We start from the raw sequence: 22,767 nt of genomic DNA on the forward strand, positions 1-22,767 counted from the left end.
TATATTCAAAATATTTTAAATAGAATATAAAGATATATATTAATATTAAACTAAAAAGAAGATAAGTTTCAATGTTTATATATCCGCGTCCTTTTAGATTTATTTTATATCAGTAATATATTCTACTTATAAGTTATTTATGGGTGCCAACAATTCAAGGTCACACACCAATAGTTGACTCTAGTTTACTGTATCCAATTAAACATATTTAAATGATTATTTTTCATTTTTTTCTAGAAACAGTTAAGTATGCGAAATACATGTATGAGATAAAAATATGATGGATCGAATAATATATATACCGATATCTGAAAAGCAAAGAATTAAATTAAGCGACCCTGGTTCACAAACAGCTATATCATCATTAATTAATATATATATGGTTGAGAATTAATTAAAGTAGAAAAATTGGAAGCACAAAAATAGAAAAAATACGGGTCCATGCTGTGCTATACATAGACACCATCCACTTATTTTGGTTTCATGCTCTTCTTATTTTAATTGAATTTTCCTTTTCCGTTCTCTACTCTTCTGTCTTCTTTCATTCAGGTGAATAATGCTCTCTCTATTCTCTCCTTTCTAGGGTTTCCATCTTTAAACATAATCCCTTTCTTTAAACATAACTGCTTCTACTTGTTCTTATTGTCTTTCCATTTTTGTTAAGAAGAAGAAGAAGGAGAATTCAGATTGTGAAAAAGAGGGGAAGATGGGAAGAGGTAGGGTTCAGCTGAAGCGGATCGAGAACAAAACAAGCCAGCAGGTCACGTTTTCGAAGAGGAGAACGGGGCTTCTCAAGAAAGCACACGAAATCTCTGTGCTTTGTGATGCTCAGGTTGCATTGATTATGTTCTCTACCAAAGGAAAACTCTTTGAGTATTCTTCTGAATCCAGGTCAGTATATACGGTGTTATCTAGATTATTTTTTTTATTAGTTTAATGTTGATGGTAATTAATTATTCGATATTTTTTTTAAATTTTCTGTTTTCATTCATTTAAAAATTTTTAAAATGAGAAGAACTCTTTGTTGTTTGTAGTTTGTTTCCTGTCTTTGGATTTTGATTTTTTTAATTTGCTGAATATATATGCTTTGTTTAATTAATTGAATTTCTCTTCATTTTTTATATATCTTTCATTTTCTTCACCTACCTAACCCCTAAACTCAAGACATTAGAGTATTGTTTTCTATATAGTAATTATTATTTAATAAAATAAATATAGTAGTAGCTTAGCAAGTATAAGTTGTTTTTATTACTTGGGTTTCCACGCCAAAGTGGTGTGTTTTTTTTTTTTCAACTCTATTTTTGGGTCTGTTATCTCGTTATGGAAGATTTCTTTATTGCTTTTTGATGAGAGTTTTCTCTTTAGATGGTGTTATTCCGTACAATATATATCCTTCTTCCCAGACATGACAGTGCCTTCTACTGCTCCATCTACATGGATGCATGTTTCATATATGGTGTCATGCTGAGCGACACCTTCTATTTTTATACATTTTTTTTATATTTATAATTTTATAAAACTCCTTTTTTTTTTCCTTTTTATGACCCAGCCATGTGTATATGATATATAATAATATAATGGAATTCATGTCAAGTAGTCATTAAATCACCTTGTTATTTTTCTATAAATACAACATTATTATTTAAATCTACCTTACTAAAGTTTCTTATTTCTTAATGAGATTCAATGTTGTTCTGGTCTATGACATTTACAAATTATATAATAATGCTTGTAATTGTGACTATAAATTCTTCTTAGAAAAATAAACTTATATTTTTTTTCTCAAAATTATCATTTGAGTTCAACAGCTGACTTTTTTTTATTAATCTTAGTCAATTTTTTTAATTAAAATTTTAAATTTTAATTCTAAAACCTAATTTTTTAGAATTAAAAAATAATTTAGTAAAAAAATAGTTAATATTAACTAATTAAAAATTAATTTCTCATATTAAAACAAAATAATTACCTGTTCAAAATTTTCGAGTTACAGAAATAGCATTCTTAATTTTTAGGGTATAGCTTTAAGAAATTAATAAATAAAAATTTTTTTATGAAGAATATATGTTAGATAAAGAATGAAAATTGTAAGTAATTTTTTTTTTAAAAAGAATTATATTACATATAATTTTTTCATTGTTAAATATTTTTTAATTAGAAAACAAATTATCTTCCCCTTTCATTTAATTTTTCATTTTACACTTAAAAAGTCAATTTTATTAAATACTTTTTATGATAAAAAAAATTACAGTTAAGTATCACATCACTGAAGATGTCCTAGATTATATATTACCCTAGGTATAGTAGTGTGTGACCTTTGAAAAGGGTGATTCAACTCTGATTTTCTCTTGACTTGTAACCTAGTAAGTAGTAACGAGTAACGTGTCTAATTTACTTTGATACACCGAGCCTAAAACCTAGAAAATGACCGTATATGTAATTCCCGGGAGAGAAAAAAAAATGATAGAAAAATATAATCTCATATATATAAGAGTTGCAAGAGAATATCTGAAAAAAGGGTTTAGTTCTTCCTTCTAACCTATATGAAATTATGAATACATATTCAATATAGTTTATTTAATCCATTTATCAAAATGAGTATCGTCATCATACTATATAATACTATATTTATTAAAGTAAATAGTTATATTATTCAATAGTAATTTGTATGTAATAAAATAAGATTTTACTATGCTTATCTTGTGTCATGTGAATTCAAAATTTGACATATCTACAGAGGATTACTACTGGTGTAAGTTTATTGCCCTAAACTAAAAAAGAAAAATGTTCATGCACTCTAATAGCATCCATTGAATATTCAGGGTTATCAGGGTAACTGTGGAGAATTTGATGGAAGTGATTAAAAAATAGAATAATAGTTCCACTCCTTTTTCCTGAAGTCCAGTAGTATAATGACTAAGAGTCATTTAATAATGATGATGGAGAGAAGGATTTGATTTATTAATCTGCTAAATAAAATTAAATGAAATTCTTGGTGGATTTTGATTTGGGCCCCGGAGAGACAGAGAGAAATTTCTTTGTTCATAATTAACCACACTCTATTACTGAAAATGCTATCTATCTATGATTTTACAAATTCTTACTCTTATCTGACCAAAAAAAAAAAAAAAACACCACTTCTGCATCTTCTACCCTATATTTTTTTTCCTTACAAAGTGATAAAGATATTGTGATTCATGCTATTTCTTTTTATTAATTTAATTTTTTTTAAAAAATTAATATCATGATATAGTACTAAAATTTTATGAGTGAAAGATCTAGAATTCAATTTTTATTAAATTTAAAAAAAAAATACACAAGACAAATAAAATATGTAAAAAAGATCTACACAAAAATCAAATAATTTAAAAAAGTTTTTTAAAGAAATGTTAAAAATATAATTATTTATATTATATTTTTTTATTAATTTAATTTTAAAAAAAATTATATAATAAAAAAAAAAACACTTTTTATATTCTATTCCTCAGTCTCATCAACTTTACACTAAGGAGATATGGATAACAAAATAATTTTTTATTCCATATAATTGAATTATGATATATGGGGACATTAGCATATCCAAATGCAGTACAATTTGCACAAAATAATTCACTACTTAAAAGTTCATATTTTTAATTCTTTAGTGGAATGCATTGTAAATGAGGACTATAAATAAATACTAATACATTTGTCCCGTTCATGTCTAATGAATGCTACTAATTCCTTTGGTAAATCTTAGTTCGTTGCCCTTGGGTTTTTTCTTTCTTTCTTTCCTTTTTTTTTGGAATAGGGTGATTATTCATAATGAAAAGTAATAATTAAATGCTTTTTCCATATGTTTATGAAAAGTATATACCTTTTGTTCTTCAGAATATCAAAATGTATTTAAAATATTTTTTGTTTAAATATAAAAATCGTTTTAGAAAATAAACTTAATCACAAGAATATGCAAATTGATTCAGTTAATAAAGATATCATTGCATTCATTAATCTTATATTAATTTCTAATGGCTATGACCACAAATTTTATTAATGATAGTGATTTATTTGTTAACAAGGTTTATAATAAATTGATTAACATAGAAGTAATAGTAATCTATATTTTCTAGCTTAGTTGTATTTGTAGGGGGAGTAGTTACATTTTACCATTTAACTTATTCAGTTTTACAAATTTATTAATAAAATATACACATTTACAGTTGTTAATGCTGAAATCTCCAATAAGCTTGATGATCTGTGAAACTACTAGTTTAAGATCACACGAGTAGTAAATAATTCTCATGATGTTTAAATGTTAATAATTACAAGGTGTAAAATATTTAATTTTTTATGTACACAAATAAAAAAGTTGATAGATAACTTAATATTTTAATATTTAATTGCAGTACTAATAGCCAAAAAAACAAAATCAATACTAAAATAAAGTACAAACCTACATCCTAGGTTAAAAGAAAAAAAAAGTATAACCTATAATACCAATCTTAGTTTCCTTCCACAGCTCTTTATTCTCTAGTAGTAGCCTGAAATGATAATTAAGACTTAATATTTTGTCAATTCAAAAAATGCTTATGTACTTCATATATGGTTACTATCTATATAAGATCAGAAATCTGCATAAGTAATTATATTTTGACATACAAGCAACTATGGAATATGTGATTCATCACAAGCAAATTAAATAAACCTTTTAAGATTATGGAAGAAGGATATATATATATATATATATATATATATATATATAGAGAGAGAGAGAGAGAGAGAGAGAGAGAGAGAGAGAGAGAGAGAGAGAGAGAGAGAGAGAGAGAGAGAGAGAGAGAGAGAGAGAGAGAGAGAGAGAGAGAGAGAGGCTTTTGTAACCTTTTGATAGCTTTATTTAGCTTTTGTTTTTCATAAACATACTTTGAGTTTGTTTGAGGGTCATTAATTAAATTATTGAAAAAAATTTTTTTTTAGTATATTTAAAAAATTTAAAAAAATAAAAATACTAAAAAATAAAAAATATCATTCTTTAAAAGTTCTAATTTATATTTTTTAAAAATATTATTTACTTAAAAAATATTTTAACATAATAAATAAATTAAAAAATAGTTTTATATTATTGTTTCTAAACATAATTAATAATAAAAAAATACTTTACATAAAATATCCAAACATCAAATTATTTTTATTTCTTTAATTTTTTTTCTTAGAAACTCCCAAATAAGTCTTTTATCTAGAAGATTACTAATAATCCAGTATCATTTAAGCTGGTTTAATAATTTATTAGTGTAATGAACAACTAGGATTTATAATTTGAAGTTTATTAGTTAAGATATCTTAGGGTCAACATTGATTGAGCTATACTTAAGTAACTAATTAGAATGTGAGGATAGCTTGTCATGTTCTATAGGGTGACTGGTATTATATAATTAATGGAGGTAATTAGACATAACCAAGCCTTAGCTTCAAAAGCAAAAATTAAAGAAAAGGGAAAAAGAAAAGAAAAGAAAAAATCCATAGCTAATTAAGTCCTTAAAACTGTATATTTTACTTAGATTTTTGTACTTTAAATCATATCCTATTTGGTAAGTAAAACTAGCTACTTTATGGATTAAGTGTAAACATACCTTATTTTAGAGACATTCTCTGAAGAAGATGAGCTTCTGGCAGATACATACTAACTACCACCACTAAGATAAAACAAAAGCAAGAATGAGAAAACTAGAAAGAAGAAGATGTATGTATATATAAGAGATTTGTAGTAGTGTTGAACATGACGGTGATGATGAGGTGGTTGAAAATGAAGTGAAATAGTTGTGGTCAAGGCTTTGGATTCTCTCTCCAAAATGGAAGTGAAAGAGTGGATTCAATGAGGTGGTTGAAAATGAAGTGAAATAGTTCTGGTCAAAGATTTATAAGCTAAGAATACAAGTGTGAAAAAAGATTATTTTAAAGTAAGAATAGTTTTTTTTTTTATCTAATTTGATTATGAGTGTTAGAAGCTATAGTAGTGAAAAATGAGAAATAAGAGTGAGTCATCACACAATAATTACTATCAAATGATAAATAAAATAGAATAAGATTTTATTCCTGAAGCATTTATCCTAGGCTGAACACAAGGTCTGTTTCATTCTCCACTTTTGTACCAACATGTATGTTGATATACCTTTTTTCTTATATGATTCAAAGAATTATAGCTTTCTGATGGTTGAAAATCTGCATAACACTCATATTTGCATCATATAAGTTTCTGTTTAATTACTAATTTTCATTCTAATTAGCCAACTCTAATCATAAACAAGAAGTTAGAATTAGTTATTAGATGCTAATGATGAAGCCTGGAATAATAGTTTTGGAGTGCAATAATGTTTTTATTCAATAATGCCCTAGCTTAAATAATTTCCTAGGGCACTATCTTTGTATAGAGACATGTTATTTAAACATTTCAATTGAATGCCAATTACTTAAATCAAAACATTTCCAATATATGTTATTATTATTGCAAGTACTAAATAAGTAAGATATGAAAAATTTCTTAAATAGTTGTTGACTTCTACAGTATTTCATATTCAGCTTATTAAATTGATGTTCACAGTCTTATTTATGTGAATAGTAAATTTCTATGCAGAACATATTATTTTAGATTTTTAGGTAGGTCATTCCATTTTACACTGTTATCTGAGTACAAACATCATGTTTGTAGCATGGTGTTAGTTTTGTCTGTCAGTAATTCTCTTACCCCCTGCAATACAGAAGTTGTATGTTGATATTATGTCTTTAGTGATGGAGATATATATTACAGTTTATAAATAAATTTTTATTGGTTTAGTGTTGAGTTCACTCGTTTATTGAAGTAAATGTTAATTTGAGTGATTAGTTTTTTTATCCATTTAAGTAAATATTAAATGTTTAAATATTGTTTTGTATATATAGTAATTTATTGACAAAAAATAAATACTTATATAAAATTTAAATTCGTGACGAATTAACCTTTAATTAAGTGGCTATAAAATTAGAGTTTAATGATTGTAGAACCAAAAATGTCAAGTCACTGAAAAAGATCTTGTTGTCAGTCTCATTTAATTTAGAATCTCCATAGTTGGCTATATATATAGGCTGAAATAAAGGCCTGATCCATTCTTGTACTAACACAGCAAGATCAACATGATTTTGAAAGTGATAGATATGATTTCTTTGAATGCCATAATTATCTAATATCTTACTCTGCTGCTTTGCAAGCCTTAGTTAGTTTCAGGCTCAAATATGTAAGATTTTTTATTTTAAAAATAAATAAGTTTTTAACTAATTAAAAATATAAAAATATTTTTTATTTTTTAGAATATAAAACAGCTAAATTTTTTTAGAAGATTGATTTGTTTTTATATATTTTAGATAAAAAAATTTAAATATTTTTATATTTTAAAATGTTAAAAATGTTTTTATATTTTTAATTAATAAAAATTTTATGTATTTTTAAATTAAAAAGTTAAAGATTTATTTATTTTATTTTTTATATTTTTATTTTGATTTTGGAACAGCATGGAAGACATTCTGGAACGATATGAGAGACAGGCTCATGCTGAATTTGCTAGCACAAACGATGAACCACAGGTACACTTCTTATTGAGGATTCTATGTTTTACTAAATGAGTCAAATGATTGTTAGTTATCCAAAGAAAAATTTAAAAAAAAAATCTTATTATGACTTGTATGGATCTTGTTGAAATTGTATTTCAATATTAGTTATAATAGTATATTTAAAATATGATATGATATAAGATACAACTTTATAAGTGCTAAACAAATAAAAAAACAAAAAGTATATGTTTGATTTAAATTTAATTTAAATATAAATTAAATATTTGAATATACCATTCTAAATAATATTTAAATGCTATTCCATCCTATCTAACCATAATTTCCTAATACAAAACCTAAGGACTCCCTATTAATCCTTCTTATTGTTGTTCTTCATGCTTGATTTTTTTGTGCATATTGATTGGGATTTAAGAGATGGAAAGAGCATGAGCAATGGTAGCAAATTAGAAATACTAATTTGGATAATGATAGCTTCTTGCACCTCTATATGATAATTAAGTTATTGTTCTTTATCCAATTCATTGATTACATATTATATCAATGGTTTGATTGTTGTTGTTACTCTGAAAAAGAAAAATTGAATAAAATAAAGAATCAATGTGTTATGTAATTAATGAATTAGAGAAAAAAAAAATGACTTACTCCGATCCAAAATACCAATTTTTTTCAAAATTATTTTATTTATTTCTTAATGTTCTGATAACTAGAAAAACAGGTGTTATCTTCTATTCATATATGATTCAACACTTAGAATATTGCAACAAAAATATAGGGAACAAAATGGAAAGAGAAATGCAATTGTCTTTTACCTACATAGCTATATATATTGCTAAATATATATGAGAAACAACATTTCTATATTTATTATTTGGTCAAAGATAAGTACGGAAATTCAATATATTCATCATTGGTTAAAAAGCCAAGTATTCATGTCATTTTGATATGTGATCTATTGAAGTGAATTTTTTTTATTTTATTATTATTATTATTATTATTATTATTATTATTATTATTATTATTATTATTATTATAGGGAAACTGGTCTTATGAATGCATCAAGCTCACCGCCAAAATTGAAGTATTAGAGAAGAACATTAGGTACTTTAATTTGTTCCAGCTTAGATAATTTCTTCATGTGATAATTAACATGTACACATGACATGATTGCACACATAATTTAAGAACAAATTTCTCTATATTATTCTGAAGAAGAACATCATTTCATTGTATGCAATTTACTTTTTTTTTCACCCCCAAAAATCTTCATTCCAGTTTTCTAAGGCAAGTTAAGGGGGAAAAAAATCTTGGCTCTATTTTTTGTTCTGTTCGCTTTTGTTTATAACTTCTTAAATTAATATATCCAGATACAAATTATTTTTATATTAAAAACTTTTCTTTTTCACTGTGGGAATCAAACAAAACTACTAGTGACTTAGATGATTAGAGTGTGTCAAATTAAATCCAACACTATGTATTATGGTGAAAACAAAAACATGTATTAAACTACTATTCTACCTTAACTCATGACAACAATAAAGAAGTTTCGCGGCTTATAAATTTAGCCTAATAGAATAGATAAATTCAGTTATAATTTTAGTCTTTATTATTTTATCTTATTTTATCTTTATCTTATCTTTATTTACTTTTATCTTTCGTAGGCCAATGCTCTATGTATATTTAGTTTTACTTTCATAATTTACAATTCAATCAATTAACATACAATAAAAGTTCTTCATCTTTTCTTTTCTTATTCTTGTGTAGTTTTATTAGCATGATATTTATTATATCGATTATGATATGTGTACATATGTACACTAAAATCAGTCATTAAAGTCAGCCAAAGTATAAAATATATGTTAGAATACAAATATATATTGAAAATAAATTAAACTACACATATATTTATACATAAATATATTAGTGGCTGATTTTAGTGTACGAATAATATTTTTGTTACTATATAACCTTCAATATATATATAGGAATTTTGTGGGAAATGATCTTGACCCGTTGAGTTTGAGAGAGCTTCAAAGTTTGGAGCAGCAGCTTGATGCATCTCTAAAGCGTATCCGAATAAGAAAGGTGATGATCATGAACAATGCTTCCCATTTTTCATTTTTAGCAAAAGCTATATAAAAATATTAAAAATTAATCACCAAATTAATTATTATATTATATATAAATATATATAATTTCACATTTTTAATATATTTTTTTGTTTAAATATATATTTTATACAAATGACAAATAAATGACAAAATAAATTAGTGTCTAATTTTTTAACCTATATATAACACAGTTGAGAAAACAGCATCTTAAATTACAATAAAAGATTTGCATATTTGTAAACTTCTTTTAATTTTCAGCAGATCTTTAACAGAATCGTCAATTTGATTTGATTTTTGCAGAACCAAGTCATGAATCAATCCATCTCGGAGCTGAACAAAAGGGTAAGGTTTTGTGTTGTTTGGTAATAATCTTATTCAGTGCATTATTGAACACACTGCAGAAAAGAATATTTTTGATATTACTACTGAGGAACTGAAACTCATGCTGTGTGACAAGGACATGTCAAGAGTAGGAAAAAAAAAATTCCTAAAAATACATATGTAGAAGTTATATGTAGAAGTATAGTTTCTATTTGTAGTATTGTCCTTCAAAAGGGAACAAGTTATATGAAATTAATTAATGGATGTAATCATGTAATTTTACAAGTCATCATGCATATAAGGTTTCTTACTTTTCTTTCCGAATAATAAAGTTTAGAATTTACTAGTTAATATTTTACGGTAATGTTAGAAAAACGAAAAGAACATATACAATTTGTCTTATTTAATATTTATTAATTATTACATAATTATTAATGAATATTGTATAATGACAGGCAAGGCAATTGCAGGAGCAAAACAGTTTGTTAGCAAAGAAGGTAGAAGAGTCACACATGCACATATTTTTTTATTATTTATTTAAAAAGAATTAGAGCAATAAATTTATTAGATTATTTATGATGAGTAGATGAAAGATAAAGAGAAGACAATGAGTGAAGGTCCACAAGTCTGCCTTGAAACTCTGGGAAAAAGTACACCTAACATCAACTTGTCTTCTCAAGATCACCTACCACCACAAAGACTAGTTCCTTGTCTAAATCTCAGGTAATTAATTAATTAATTATTATTGCTTCTCTCTAATTATGCATTTATTTATTCTAACATGAGATTTTAATTAGAATCATGATTGCATATATAAAGAATGTTATCCACATTGTTCAAGTAGTGTATATATTTTTTTATATTTTTATGTTTAGAATTAAAAATAATTGACAAAAAATAAAAAGATAAATTTACACTATAAAAAATATTACAAAAAGTAGTATAAAAAATATTTCTGCATATATATGTGCGGTGCTGGAAGGTACATTGAAATATCCACCGGTAAAGCAAAAGAAGCCATTTTAAGAAAACCACTATTTGGGTTAGGGCAAACCAAATGTTGTGAAATTTATCATGATCCTCCTTATTTGACTAGGTTGCATTAATTTTGCATTGATCTCTTAATTATCTTAAGCTTTTTTATGGATATGTTACTGTGATATTTAAGAGTGTTTAGAGAGGAGTTAAGTTAAAATTTCATCAATTAAATCGGATGTTAGATAACTTAGAAAGTAACTAGTGATTTATGAAAATATAAATTTTTAAAAATTATTTTTATAAAAATATCATAGAAGATAAAAGTTTCTTTCGATTAAAAAGATAAATTTTTTTATAAAAAAAATTAAATAATAAGTTTTTTAGTTATTATTTTGATTATATAAAAGAGTTTAAGTTTAAATGATAATTATTTTAATATTCATTATCTAAAATTTAAAAGAATTTAATGTATATATTTTTATATTTGATTAGATGTTAATTTTGTTTCATAAATAAAAATAATTAATTTTTATGTTTGTTATTTAAAAATAATATATTCTCTCTCTAATAATAATAATAATCATAACAATTTATATGAATAATATATGGAATATTTTTTAATTATATTTAATTATAAATTTAATGTTTTTTTTTATATTTTATGAATTTATTTAAATTATATTATTTTGTTAATTTTATTTTTTATAGAATAAAAATTTAGAGAGATAAAAAATGAGAGAAAAGAGAGAGAAAGATAAAGAAAAAGAGTGAGCGAGAGAGAATTTGTTAATTTAAAAAAAATATATTTTATTTTACTTGTAATAAAAGAATATTTTGTCACATAATTTAGTTTATCAAAATAATAAAATAAAACATAAATTATAAGTTATATACAAAGTGAAAAGAATAGAGAAGGGAAAATAGATATATAAAAGAATGGAAGAAGGGAGTTTATTAGTTTTTGAAAAAAATATTTCATCTTAATTTTAGTGAAAGAGTTTTATGTGATATATTTTAGTTGTTAACTAGCTATATTTTAATTTTAATTTTAATTTAATTTTAATTACAATTAAAAAATGTCATGTTGTATTTTTTGATTATTAAATTTGTAATCAGAATTCAATAAAACATATGGAAAGGAAAATAAATAAAATGTAAGATATAAAGTGATGATTTTCATGACCACAAAATAAATAGAAATGTTAAAATTAAATTAATTAAAATGTGGTGCAGTGGGACAATACTGGAAGAAACAGGTGAAGCTCAAGATGGTGCTGGTGGCAGCACTGTGATCCCACCATGGATGCTTCAACATTTGACAAGCTAAGTTATAAATGTTATTATGTGATGTGACCTGGCTATGTTATATATAATGATGAATGTTTAATTCATTCATCAATCTAATGCTAGATTCGAACTTGCTGTATAAGCTGTAATCTTCATATCTAGAAATTAATATGGTATGGGGAATATTAAGCAAGAAGATCATTATTGAATTGAGGTATATATATTAGGGTTATGGTTATTGTATGAAACATATTGCACCACTCTTGGTGCACTGATGAAGCAAGCAATTAATATATAATCAAGAAATTATTGTTGTGATAAAATGTGAAACATTTTTATTCCACAAATAAAGCAAGCAATTATAATTACATTATGTTGTTAACTACTATATATATATATATTAGTGCCAAAAAGGGAAGTGTTTGGATTCCCTGGCCTTATTTTTATCCAAGAGCAGGTCAAAAGTTATATATTTCTTCTGTGCTGTTGTCATAGTATATTTTCTTTTTGGTTTTCTAATAATAATAATAATAATAATAATAATAATAATATTTAGATGGATACGGTAGTACATCGATATACACAAAATACATGTATTTAGTGTTTCTTTTTAAAACTGAGACAGATACATAATGCATAAAACACAAAATTTGACTTTTTTATTTCTAATTAGTTTTAAAATTACCAATTTTTATCCTAACTGAGTGTGGTAATGATGAAGTATATTAATTATTAAAGAAGATAAAATTGACATAATTTATGTATTTTTATGTTTATGTATTTTTATGTATTTGTGTATGTATGTATATATCTCAAAGACACTAACCAAATGCAGTTTGAGGACTCTCGTTTATGTTTTACATTGTTGTTTATTGAGTTGGATGAGTGTAAAAGGATTGAAGTAAAATTATTCTACTTATACTGTGTAAAACTATATGATTTTGCAGTTACTAATCAGGATACATCAATAGGGGTTTAGAAATTTAATTTAAAAATTTTAGATCAAGTAATATTTAATTTCTAAAAATCTTTAAGAATTATTCCAGTAGATTGGTTATCTGTTGTTTTAAATGGAGACTAATTTGTTTTAAAATGATCATTTTTAAAATTTATTTGTCTTACAATGAAATTTATTAAAAATTTATTTGTTTATCATTCATATTAAAAATTTAATTGAAAACGAAAAAAAAAAACTAATTTCTGAGTAATTCATATTAGTGAATAAAAATGAGTTAAAAATCAATGTTCAATCTGAAATCCGTCTGAGACAAATTTGAGTGTTTATTCATTTTAATAATATTAAATATTCTAATGTTATATACATTTGAATATTTATCCCATTTAAATTTGCATACAATTTTGCCAATATTCATATCTTGAGAATGCTTAATGAAATTGCAATATATGTATGACACCTTTAAATCCAATCAACACAAATGGCAATAAAAGAAAAATAAGTCCATAAAAAACAATTGAAAAATCATAATCTTCATTAACAAAATACTTATCACTATTGTTTGCCTTCTTGGTTTTCTTTGGTAAAAAGCACAAAAAACCAAGCTTTCAGCTACAATTGAGATTCTGAGTGCTACAATTTACTTTAATACAATAGAGGCTAATCCATCATTCATTTGTCTTCCTTATTCATTTGGATTACAATTGAAACGATGAACATTAAAGATTACATAGTTACTTTCATTCAAATAATGATTACACCTACTACATTACAAGAATGCACAAATAATGATTAACAATTTGTTTCAAACTTTACTTTTAGCATCCTCCTCTTGTTCAAGATGACCACCAGAAAGCATATACTCTCTGCCATGAAGAAGTTGCAATAACATCAGCATGTGAATCACCATTGAAGCATCAAAAGCAAATAATGTGGAAGGAAAAAAAAGCAATTGAATATATCATGATACAGCATTTAGTTTCTGAAGAATACTGACTAGAAAAGCCACAACTCAGTACAAGAAAAATGCTCATTCTTTCTTATCCAGATACCTTGATGCAAAGATGAACCAGCAAAAAATAACAATGATAGATAAAAAGGGAATGCAGGAATAAATGTCACCAATTATTATGGAGGGCCTTCTTTTTTCCCACAATCATGAATGGATTTTGAACTCAAGTTTCATAAAGTCAAGGACAACAAAGTCAATGAAGCCAAAAAGATATTAACAGATAACTTCTAAATTGATGTTCTAACATAAACATGATTGACAACTAGAACTCTCCTCAGGTTCAGTTTTGCATAGCTTAGAAACATTTTGACTCTTAGCACAGTACATAAGTACCAGCAAGTTGTGTAGTTCTTTTCATTTTGACATCCCAAAATACTTTCGTGTACCTGAGTCTCACGCAGAGGCGAGCCAAAGCATCTGATCCAGTTCTGGATGCAATATCCTCAACCTTCGCGGCATCAGATAAAGTCAGAGTCTCTGCGAGTATAAACTCGCACAACTCCTTTAACGAACAAGCATCAGTCAACACAGCTGAATGACCCCCACCAGCAGCTAGTTTTCGGACCTCACCAACACACCTGTGATTTGGAATTTTTTCACATAAAAACCTATGCAGACATGAAGAACGAAGACTTTATTTATGCTACATAAGATGCACGTACCAATCAACAGGCGACGGGTACCAAGCATATGTAGATTTCTCGTTGGCTGCCTGACCGTAACAATTGTAACCCCATCCATGAATTCGACCGTCCCTCATTGAAATAAGCGTGTGGGAGTGTCCACATGCGACAAGCTTCACGCCTTTTGGAACAACCAAAACTGGGATGTTCCGGAAAAATGTACGAGAGTCATTAGCAACGCACGAGAACAACCCAGTTTGGGGGCCAAGGCCTAACTGCCCGGATTGACCGCCACCCCAAGCGTAAAGTGCCCCTTCCTGAGTCAGAGCACATGTGTGTACACCACCACACGCCAAATCCTTTATGAAAATACCATCAAGGGAAACCACTCTTCTTGGCAGTAACTCTTTATCTCCATACTGGAGTGAAGAATGTCCAAGCTGGCCCATGCTTCCTAGCCCCCATGTGTAACTGAAAGGTGGAAGGAAATAATACAAAAATGCGAGTAAATATTGTCAAAGATGGCAAACATTCATAATTATTCAGATAATGTATTTCTCGATTTATCAAACAACCATAAGAAACTACACAAAGATCAAGTATGTTCTGCAATTACGCACATTCATAAAGACAGAACGGGGGGAAGCAAGGAACTTAAAAATTTTTTTAGTATATAGGCGAAGAAACATTAGATTGATTCAGAAAAAGCATGCCTGCATGTTAGTAGAATAGTAGACATTGTTACAAGCATTTTCAAAGCAAAAACAAAACAACTCTAACAAGTACAGATAGACATAACATGGTTGGCCCTGCAAATCTATAACTACATTCAACTTTAATTTCTCATGGTATAACTAAGCCAAGGGAATAGAAACTTGCATAATATATGCAGCATTTCCATTGAATCTTGTCTCCTGATGTGAGATTCCCTAATGTGTCATGCGGAAAACCACAATTCTCATGCTTAAATTTATAACTATCTCCATCTAGAAATTCCTTCAAATCACTTACACCTCGCCCTTATCAGAAATGGCCGCAGTGTGGTACTCCCCGCATGACACTTTGGTAATCTTTACAAGCTCGGGGGCTTCATCAAGAAACTTAGCGTAAGAACTTATAATACGGGCCCCCTGTAGTCCTTCACAAGTGACACCTCGGCCAAGTTGACCATACTCATTATAGCCTGGTTTAGGGAAACAGTGAGAAAACCCTGATTAGTAGACGGCGAGAAATCCACTTTGTGAACACTCAAATTTATGTTCCTACATTCAATACTTGGTAAAAGGCTACAACCATGTCATCTCTATACATGCAATGACCGCTTCATTGACATGAAATTTACAAACATAAACAAAAGTGAATTTCTAAGAAGAGAGTTGAGAAATGTGATATAGAATCACCCCAAGCTTGTAGTAGGCCTTCCTCGGATAAAGCAACCACATGGACAGCTCCACAAGACACTTCGCGAATAATCTGCAAGTATGATCATATGAACAAAAAAACAGAAGGTAAGCAAATTATAAAACAATTAGGGAAAATACAATAAATCCTGCACGATTTCTATGGATGAAATATTTATATCAATCTCTTTAGACATTTATACTTACTGTATTAGGTTTGAAGGCCCCCCAGAATAATCTAGGAAGATTTGATCCCTGGAATAAACAAGCAGATGATGATGATTATGAATTAGTAATATATTACGAACAACTATTCAAAGTTATATAGGTATTACCTGATTTTGTCCCCAAATCCAGAGCCTCCCAGTTGAAATGGTACCATCATTTTCACGAGGCTCTGCAATGCAAGCAGAACAATGTGCTCCGCAGGACACAGATTTTACGAACTCTGACTCTAATTGCTTCACTTTCTTTGGATATTTCCTTCGCTCCTCAGTTCCATCACCGAGTTGACCAAAGTCATTAGCCCCTAAAAAACATCATATGCGTAGTGTTAGCCTCTTATCACCTCTATATTTATTGAACATTTAAAGTAAGAAACATTGCAAATAGCAAATCAATAATAGTTAAAATTGTCAATTATGAAAACAAGTTCTTCTAAAGCTGCATGATTTTTATGCAAACTGTTCCAGTTTTACAATAGAACAATATGTCATTGACTGATGCATGTAATATTGATTAGTCATCAATTGCAATTACTGGCCTTCCAATAAGGCAAGTTTTTCCGAGAAAAATAAAATCCAATCCCAAAATTAAAATACTTTTAGTTCCTTTATTTTGAAACATGGCTATAGAAATGAATGCACGATCCAATCAACTGGTAAAACAAACAATGTGTAATGAGTGCACACCCCAGGTGAAAAGTGAGCCATCAGAGGCAATTGCTGCTGTATGCTCGCGACCACAAGCAACGTCCAACCAGCGCGCATTGGTACCTGCCGTACATCCAAAGAGTGCAGGAGGCAGCTGTTTCGGAATTCTCAACTGCTCCTCTCTCCCCTTTCTTCCAGTTTGCCCTGATTGATTGTATCCCCAAACATATATGGCACTCTTCCTTGCAACATTCACAGGTTTAATGGTGCCAAAGATATTATCAACATCCATAGCTTGGTCTCCTTATAGATCCTAACAATACAAAATGAAGATAACATTTCCATCAATAATCATAAATTGCAATCAATTAGTATAAATACACTTACTGTATGCTGAAATTAAGTAATTTTGACAGGTCTTTTGCGGCGAAATAAAAAAAGCCGGTTATATACCGAAAATTAACCTTTTCTAAACATGTCTTTGCATAGACACCAGAAATAAAGGTTGTAACACATGATAGATTCAATGCTTAAATTAAAGCAACACACAAGCTAGGCCAATGCTGAAATTATATCCCAAATTTCATTCTTCATTACCTATCAGTTAAATTTATGTAAACATTGACCAAAAAAACAAAATTCTGCTTCAATTATTACGCATCATAAAAACACAAGCACTGGTGCCCAAAAAAAAAAACATTTTTTTTCCATGGAATTTCATGATTAAGTAAAAAATACGAAACCAGCTATGAAGTAAAGCTATTGGGACGAAGAAAGTTGAAGTTTTGGGAAATGGGGGTGAGTCATAATATCAAAGATCATTGCTTTACATCGAAGCTTAGTTTGAGAAAGAGAGAGAAGCATAATAACATACCTTGAACGAATGAGAATGAGAACGAGAAGAAGAGTTGAATGGAAAGGAAGGAAGAAAATGAATTTAGAATTTGAAAGAATTAATGGGAAGAGAGGTTGTAGCGTAAACAAGTGTCGCAAGTTTGGGAGGAAAAATGGAATGGTTTTCCGGTTATTGATCAAAACCTCTCAGAACAAAAGCCTCAGGAATATAAGAATTTTCTAGATTACATAATTTATATTATATATTATTATTTCTATTTTACTCTCTTTTTAAAAAGATATTTTTTATTTTGCCCTTTTTGTCAAGGAACTAAGGAAGCATGTGAATGGTGAAATAAAATGCATGCATCCATTTCATAATTATATATTCATTTGGTAATGGATGCATCCATTTCTGATTTTTCCCCTTTTTGTTTGCTTATATCACAAGATTTCTTTCCCTACTTTCCCTTACACTATGTTTGTTTCAAAAGAATATAGAGAAAAAAATATAGAAAAAAAAAATGGGTGAAAAATTAAATTTTTTATTGTTTGATTTATAGAAAAAAATAAAGAAAATAAAAATAGAGTGAATCCACTAAAAACTTTTTTTTTTCAACTGTGAGATGAAAATCAGCGAAGAAGGAAGAAATAATGATATAATTACGAATTTACCCTCTTTTTAATAAAAAAATTAAATTTTTTTATTTCACTTCTTTTTAAATTTAAAAACCATCTCTTGTATTTTTTCCATCTAAACTTCATCCTTTCTTTAAATATAAATAAAAAGATTAATAATGTAACTTATGAATAATTTTTATTAATTTTTTATTATAAAATTATTTATTTGTATATATTTAAAAAATAATAATAATTTTTTTGTTTACCATATTTAAAAAGAAAATAGAAGAGAATAATCTAAAAAAATGTTGTTATTAACAAAAAATACTATGTTAAAATCTTAAAATATAATTTGAATGATTTTTTATTAAAAAAATAACTGAATATATTAATAAATTATAAATTATATATAGTATAAATAAGATTATTAAAATAATTTTACTCTGATATAATTTTTTTTCTTCTTATTTTTTTATCCAAACAAAAAAAAATTCTTCTTATTTTTTTTCTATTTATTTTTTCTTCATTCAAATAACAAACAAAAAAAATCAACTTTTTCTTTTATTTTCTTTCTTCTCATTTTTCTTCCTCTTATTTTCTATCCTACATCCAAACAATGCCTTAAAATTCTACTGCTAAGATTCTTCCACATTAGTGGTTAATTAATCAAAACGAGGATATAATTTATCTTAATTAATAGTAGATATTTGGATTATTTTATGTTATTATTAACAATAAAAATATTATATACATAAAAAAGATTAATTATCAAATTAATTTTTATATATTTATTATTTAACTTATTTTTAATATATATTTTATTATTTTTAATCGATAATTAATTTTTAATATGCAATTATCTTGATTTACTTGACAAAAAGAAAAACTTTTAAGTCACAACTCACAATTCAATAATTTTTCATCATCCAATGACTAAAAAAAACTTCAAGTTCTACAAATGTCATTTATTTTTTAAAATAGTCAATTGTCAATACATACTATTTTTATCAGCTAAATATTTTTTTTTTCTTAAAAACTACTTTCTTCTTTTTTGGTTGAGATATTTGTGTGGTGGTAGCCGGTAGGTGAAGAAGTCAACCTCAAACGACGACTTTACAGCACCTTCGGAAAAGTCATGAATAAAAAGGACAACATAAAATGCACGTTAACATAAAATAAGAATTCACGTTAATATATTTAACTGTCATCAAAATCAAGCTGAAGCAAAATTTCAAATTCAATTCCAATTCCAATATCTCTCTGAATCCTGGCAAAAGTTTTAAACTTTGGAGCTGCTTCTCCCTCTCTAAGCTTTAGAACACTCCTACTCCTACCCTTCAAGGTATTCTTTCATTTATTTCAAGTGGGTTTTTCATTTTGATCATTTGCATCATAATTCTGTTATGTTTAAGCCCAAAGGTCCTTCTTTTTTTTTTTTTTTCTGTATTGAATCGTGTTCTGTTGTTTGTGAATCATTCGAATCATGAAATTCGTTTGGGGCACTTCTTGGTGATATTCGCCGGAATAAAAAGAATACATAGCAAGCAAATATTATCATTTTTTACTAACATTTTGCCAGCAATAATTTGCACTTGTTTACAGAAATTTCGCACAGAAAAACATATAATTTATACTTATATTTGCCAAAATTTGCACATATAAATCATTTTTCAGAGTTGAACACATGAATTAGTAAAATTTATTTTGTTAAAGACAATTTAGTATTTGTGATAGTTAAATGATGGTCAAAAGTACTAAAATTTACTTGCCCCCAAAAGTTTCTCGAATAGAAATTCAGGGTTAGATAAATCAGAGAGTGATTTCAACTCTATGGAAGTCAAAATTTGATTTTGATGTAGCTTAGCTGCTTTTTATTCTATATACTTTGGTTATATGCAAATTAGTGATTTATTTAACAAAATAGTTGGGGAATTCTATTGTAAGATCCAAACTGTTCAAAGGGGCTATGGATGAAATAGTAGAAACGTTCTTTGAATACCTAACTTATTATCCTTAGATTATGATGTGGTCACATTCTAATCCCCAAAAACTTAATGCAGAACTGCAGATACAGTAGGATCATGGCTGCAGCGCATAGCAGCAATGCTGAAAATAAGATAGTGAGAGTTGACATTAGCTCTGATACTGTATGCCCATGGTGCTTTGTTGGCAAAAAGAATCTAGACAAAGCCATTGCCGCATCTAACGAGAAATACAACTTTGAGGTATAAGACTCTACCTCTGCGTGCGTGCGCGCGAGCGTGTCTGGTGCATGCTTGTATCAAGGGAATGTCTTTGGTTTGTCTTTGTTAGTTTATTGTTTTTCACACTTTTACTGGATGTGCAGCTAAGATGGCATCCCTTTCAACTTGATTCTAATGCCCCTAAAGAAGGCATTGACAAGAAGGAGTATTACATAAGAAAGTTCGGATCACGATCTGAACAGATGGCGGCACGGATGTCAGAGGTTTTTACTTTGTTAATCACCCTTTGAACCGAATTTCTTATAATTGTTCAAATTGTTTATAATTCATCTGATCATAAAGTTTTTGATAAGAAAACCATTGTGCCAATTTCGGTATTTGGCAGGTCTTCAGGAATGTTGGTCTAGAATATAGCATGTCTGGACTCACGTAAGATTAAGATACAATGCATCAATGGATAAAATACAAGAGCTGACTCTTTCTCTTTCGCCATTAGCATTAGATAAGATGCGAGAATCAAATCAAACGGGTCTCACCCCTCATTCAATGGTGAAGGGGATTGAGTCAGCTCAAAGTACAAAGAAGAATAAGTATATGTAACATTCTTAATTCATCAGTGAGGTTTAAGAACTAGTAACATTGTCATAACTTTTCACAGGGGAAGCACTATGGACAGCCACAGGCTTATATATTTTGCAGGACAACAGGGTCTTGACAAGCAACATGCTCTTGTGGAAGAACTTTGCCTTGGCTATTTCACTAAAGGAAAATACATTGGTGACCAGTAAGTGTATTTTTGTTGTGAGATCAATTAAGTCACAAAAGTTAATGTTGGATAGTATGTGTTTATGTGTTGATCTATTTTGTTGGAAGCTCAATTCACATAAGCTAATGGAACTTTTTCTATATAGCTTAAGCCATTGTAGATTCCTTAAGAACTAGTACTGCTTCAAAGGGTTGTCCATCAGTATGAATACCCTTAACACTATATGGATGCAGGAACTTTCTTCTGGAATGTGCTGCAAAGGTTGGTGTAGAAGGTGCAGAAGACTTTCTTAAGAACCCCAACAATGGATTGAAGGAGGTAACCTTTCTATAATCAAACTCACTCATGCTTGATTTAGATTCAGGGTATTGCCAAAATATATTCCATTTATGATACTTCGGTTATTAGGTGTTCGAGGTTCTAACTTCCAAATGCTTAATGTGCCTTGTTTTTGTTAAAACATTAAAAAACTTAAGGCCTTGTTCCAGTTTTCATTTTCATTGTATTATGTTTTTAGGATTTTATGAAAAAGAAAAAAATAGTGAAAACCATGAATATGATACTATTATGTTTTTTGTTTCCATTTTTTTCCTTCGCAAGTTCCTAAAATGGGACACAGAAACCAAACACACCCTTAAGTCTTGCAACTGTTTTAGATTGCACATTCTTGTAGTTTTCATGAACGACTTTGCAAATTAAACAAGATTTCTTGGCAACTGATCTTGCTTTCTATTCCATGTCTCTACATAGGTTGAGGATGAACTCAGAACATATTCAAGTAACATTGGAGGAGTTCCATATTATGTGGTGAGTGTATAGAAATCCAAGTCAGTTTGTTAAGATTACAAAGGGTCATCACTCATCATTCTCATCGTCGCCACTTTCTAGCAAATTGACTCATTTGAATCATATTTTGCAGATTAATGGGAATCACAAGCTGAGTGGTGCTCAACCCCCTGAGGTCTTTCTGAGAGCTTTTGAAGTTGCTACAAGTTAAACTTCTCAGTTATGAACTTTCCCATTTTGTCATACACAACCTTGTTCTTGCAAATAATACGTTGGTCTTTGACACGCGATATACTCCACTGTACCAAATATGAAAACATTCCATCTTATATCTTCTCCATTGTAAATCATTCCTTACAAGTTACAACTATTAATAATAAAGTGAATGATCATGTCTATGCTGGTATGTAATTGAATGCACACTA

The 22,767-nt window shown here is 27.9% G+C and overlaps 3 protein-coding genes across 4 annotated transcripts; 2 read left to right on the forward strand and 1 right to left on the reverse strand.

Moving 5' to 3' along the window:
* Window positions 1-469: 469 nt before the first annotated feature.
* On the forward strand, window positions 470-12,574 carry LOC130974231 (truncated transcription factor CAULIFLOWER A-like). 2 transcript variants are annotated; one of them, XM_057899020.1, is made up of 9 exons: window positions 470-549; window positions 668-891; window positions 7,515-7,587; window positions 8,609-8,673; window positions 9,558-9,657; window positions 9,984-10,025; window positions 10,460-10,501; window positions 10,591-10,727; window positions 12,216-12,574. In XM_057899020.1, exons 2-9 carry the CDS (start codon window positions 707-709, stop codon window positions 12,307-12,309), a joined length of 738 nt encoding a protein of 245 aa, XP_057755003.1. In that variant the 5' UTR covers window positions 470-549; window positions 668-706; the 3' UTR covers window positions 12,310-12,574. The 2 variants fall into 2 exon arrangements, with proteins under 2 accessions (XP_057755003.1, XP_057755001.1); XM_057899018.1 differs by having other exon boundaries at window positions 507-549; window positions 665-891.
* A 1,157-nt stretch (window positions 12,575-13,731) lies between these two features.
* Window positions 13,732-18,213, reverse strand: LOC130974230 (uncharacterized). The gene is made up of 9 exons (XM_057899017.1): window positions 18,006-18,213; window positions 17,171-17,444; window positions 16,595-16,788; window positions 16,467-16,514; window positions 16,260-16,332; window positions 15,871-16,042; window positions 14,899-15,330; window positions 14,623-14,814; window positions 13,732-14,090 (listed from the first exon to the last, which is right to left on the reverse strand). Exons 2-9 carry the CDS (start codon window positions 17,421-17,423, stop codon window positions 14,030-14,032), a joined length of 1,425 nt encoding a protein of 474 aa, XP_057755000.1. The 5' UTR covers window positions 17,424-17,444; window positions 18,006-18,213; the 3' UTR covers window positions 13,732-14,029.
* Window positions 18,214-19,725: 1,512 nt separating this feature from the next.
* On the forward strand, window positions 19,726-22,767 carry LOC130973243 (uncharacterized). The gene is made up of 8 exons (XM_057897685.1): window positions 19,726-19,928; window positions 20,647-20,811; window positions 20,934-21,053; window positions 21,176-21,219; window positions 21,449-21,574; window positions 21,790-21,874; window positions 22,307-22,363; window positions 22,476-22,767. Exons 2-8 carry the CDS (start codon window positions 20,668-20,670, stop codon window positions 22,551-22,553), a joined length of 654 nt encoding a protein of 217 aa, XP_057753668.1. The 5' UTR covers window positions 19,726-19,928; window positions 20,647-20,667; the 3' UTR covers window positions 22,554-22,767.

Source organism: Arachis stenosperma, chromosome 4 (assembly GCF_014773155.1).
Source record: "Arachis stenosperma cultivar V10309 chromosome 4, arast.V10309.gnm1.PFL2, whole genome shotgun sequence".
NCBI classification, from domain to species: domain Eukaryota; kingdom Viridiplantae; phylum Streptophyta; class Magnoliopsida; order Fabales; family Fabaceae; genus Arachis; species Arachis stenosperma.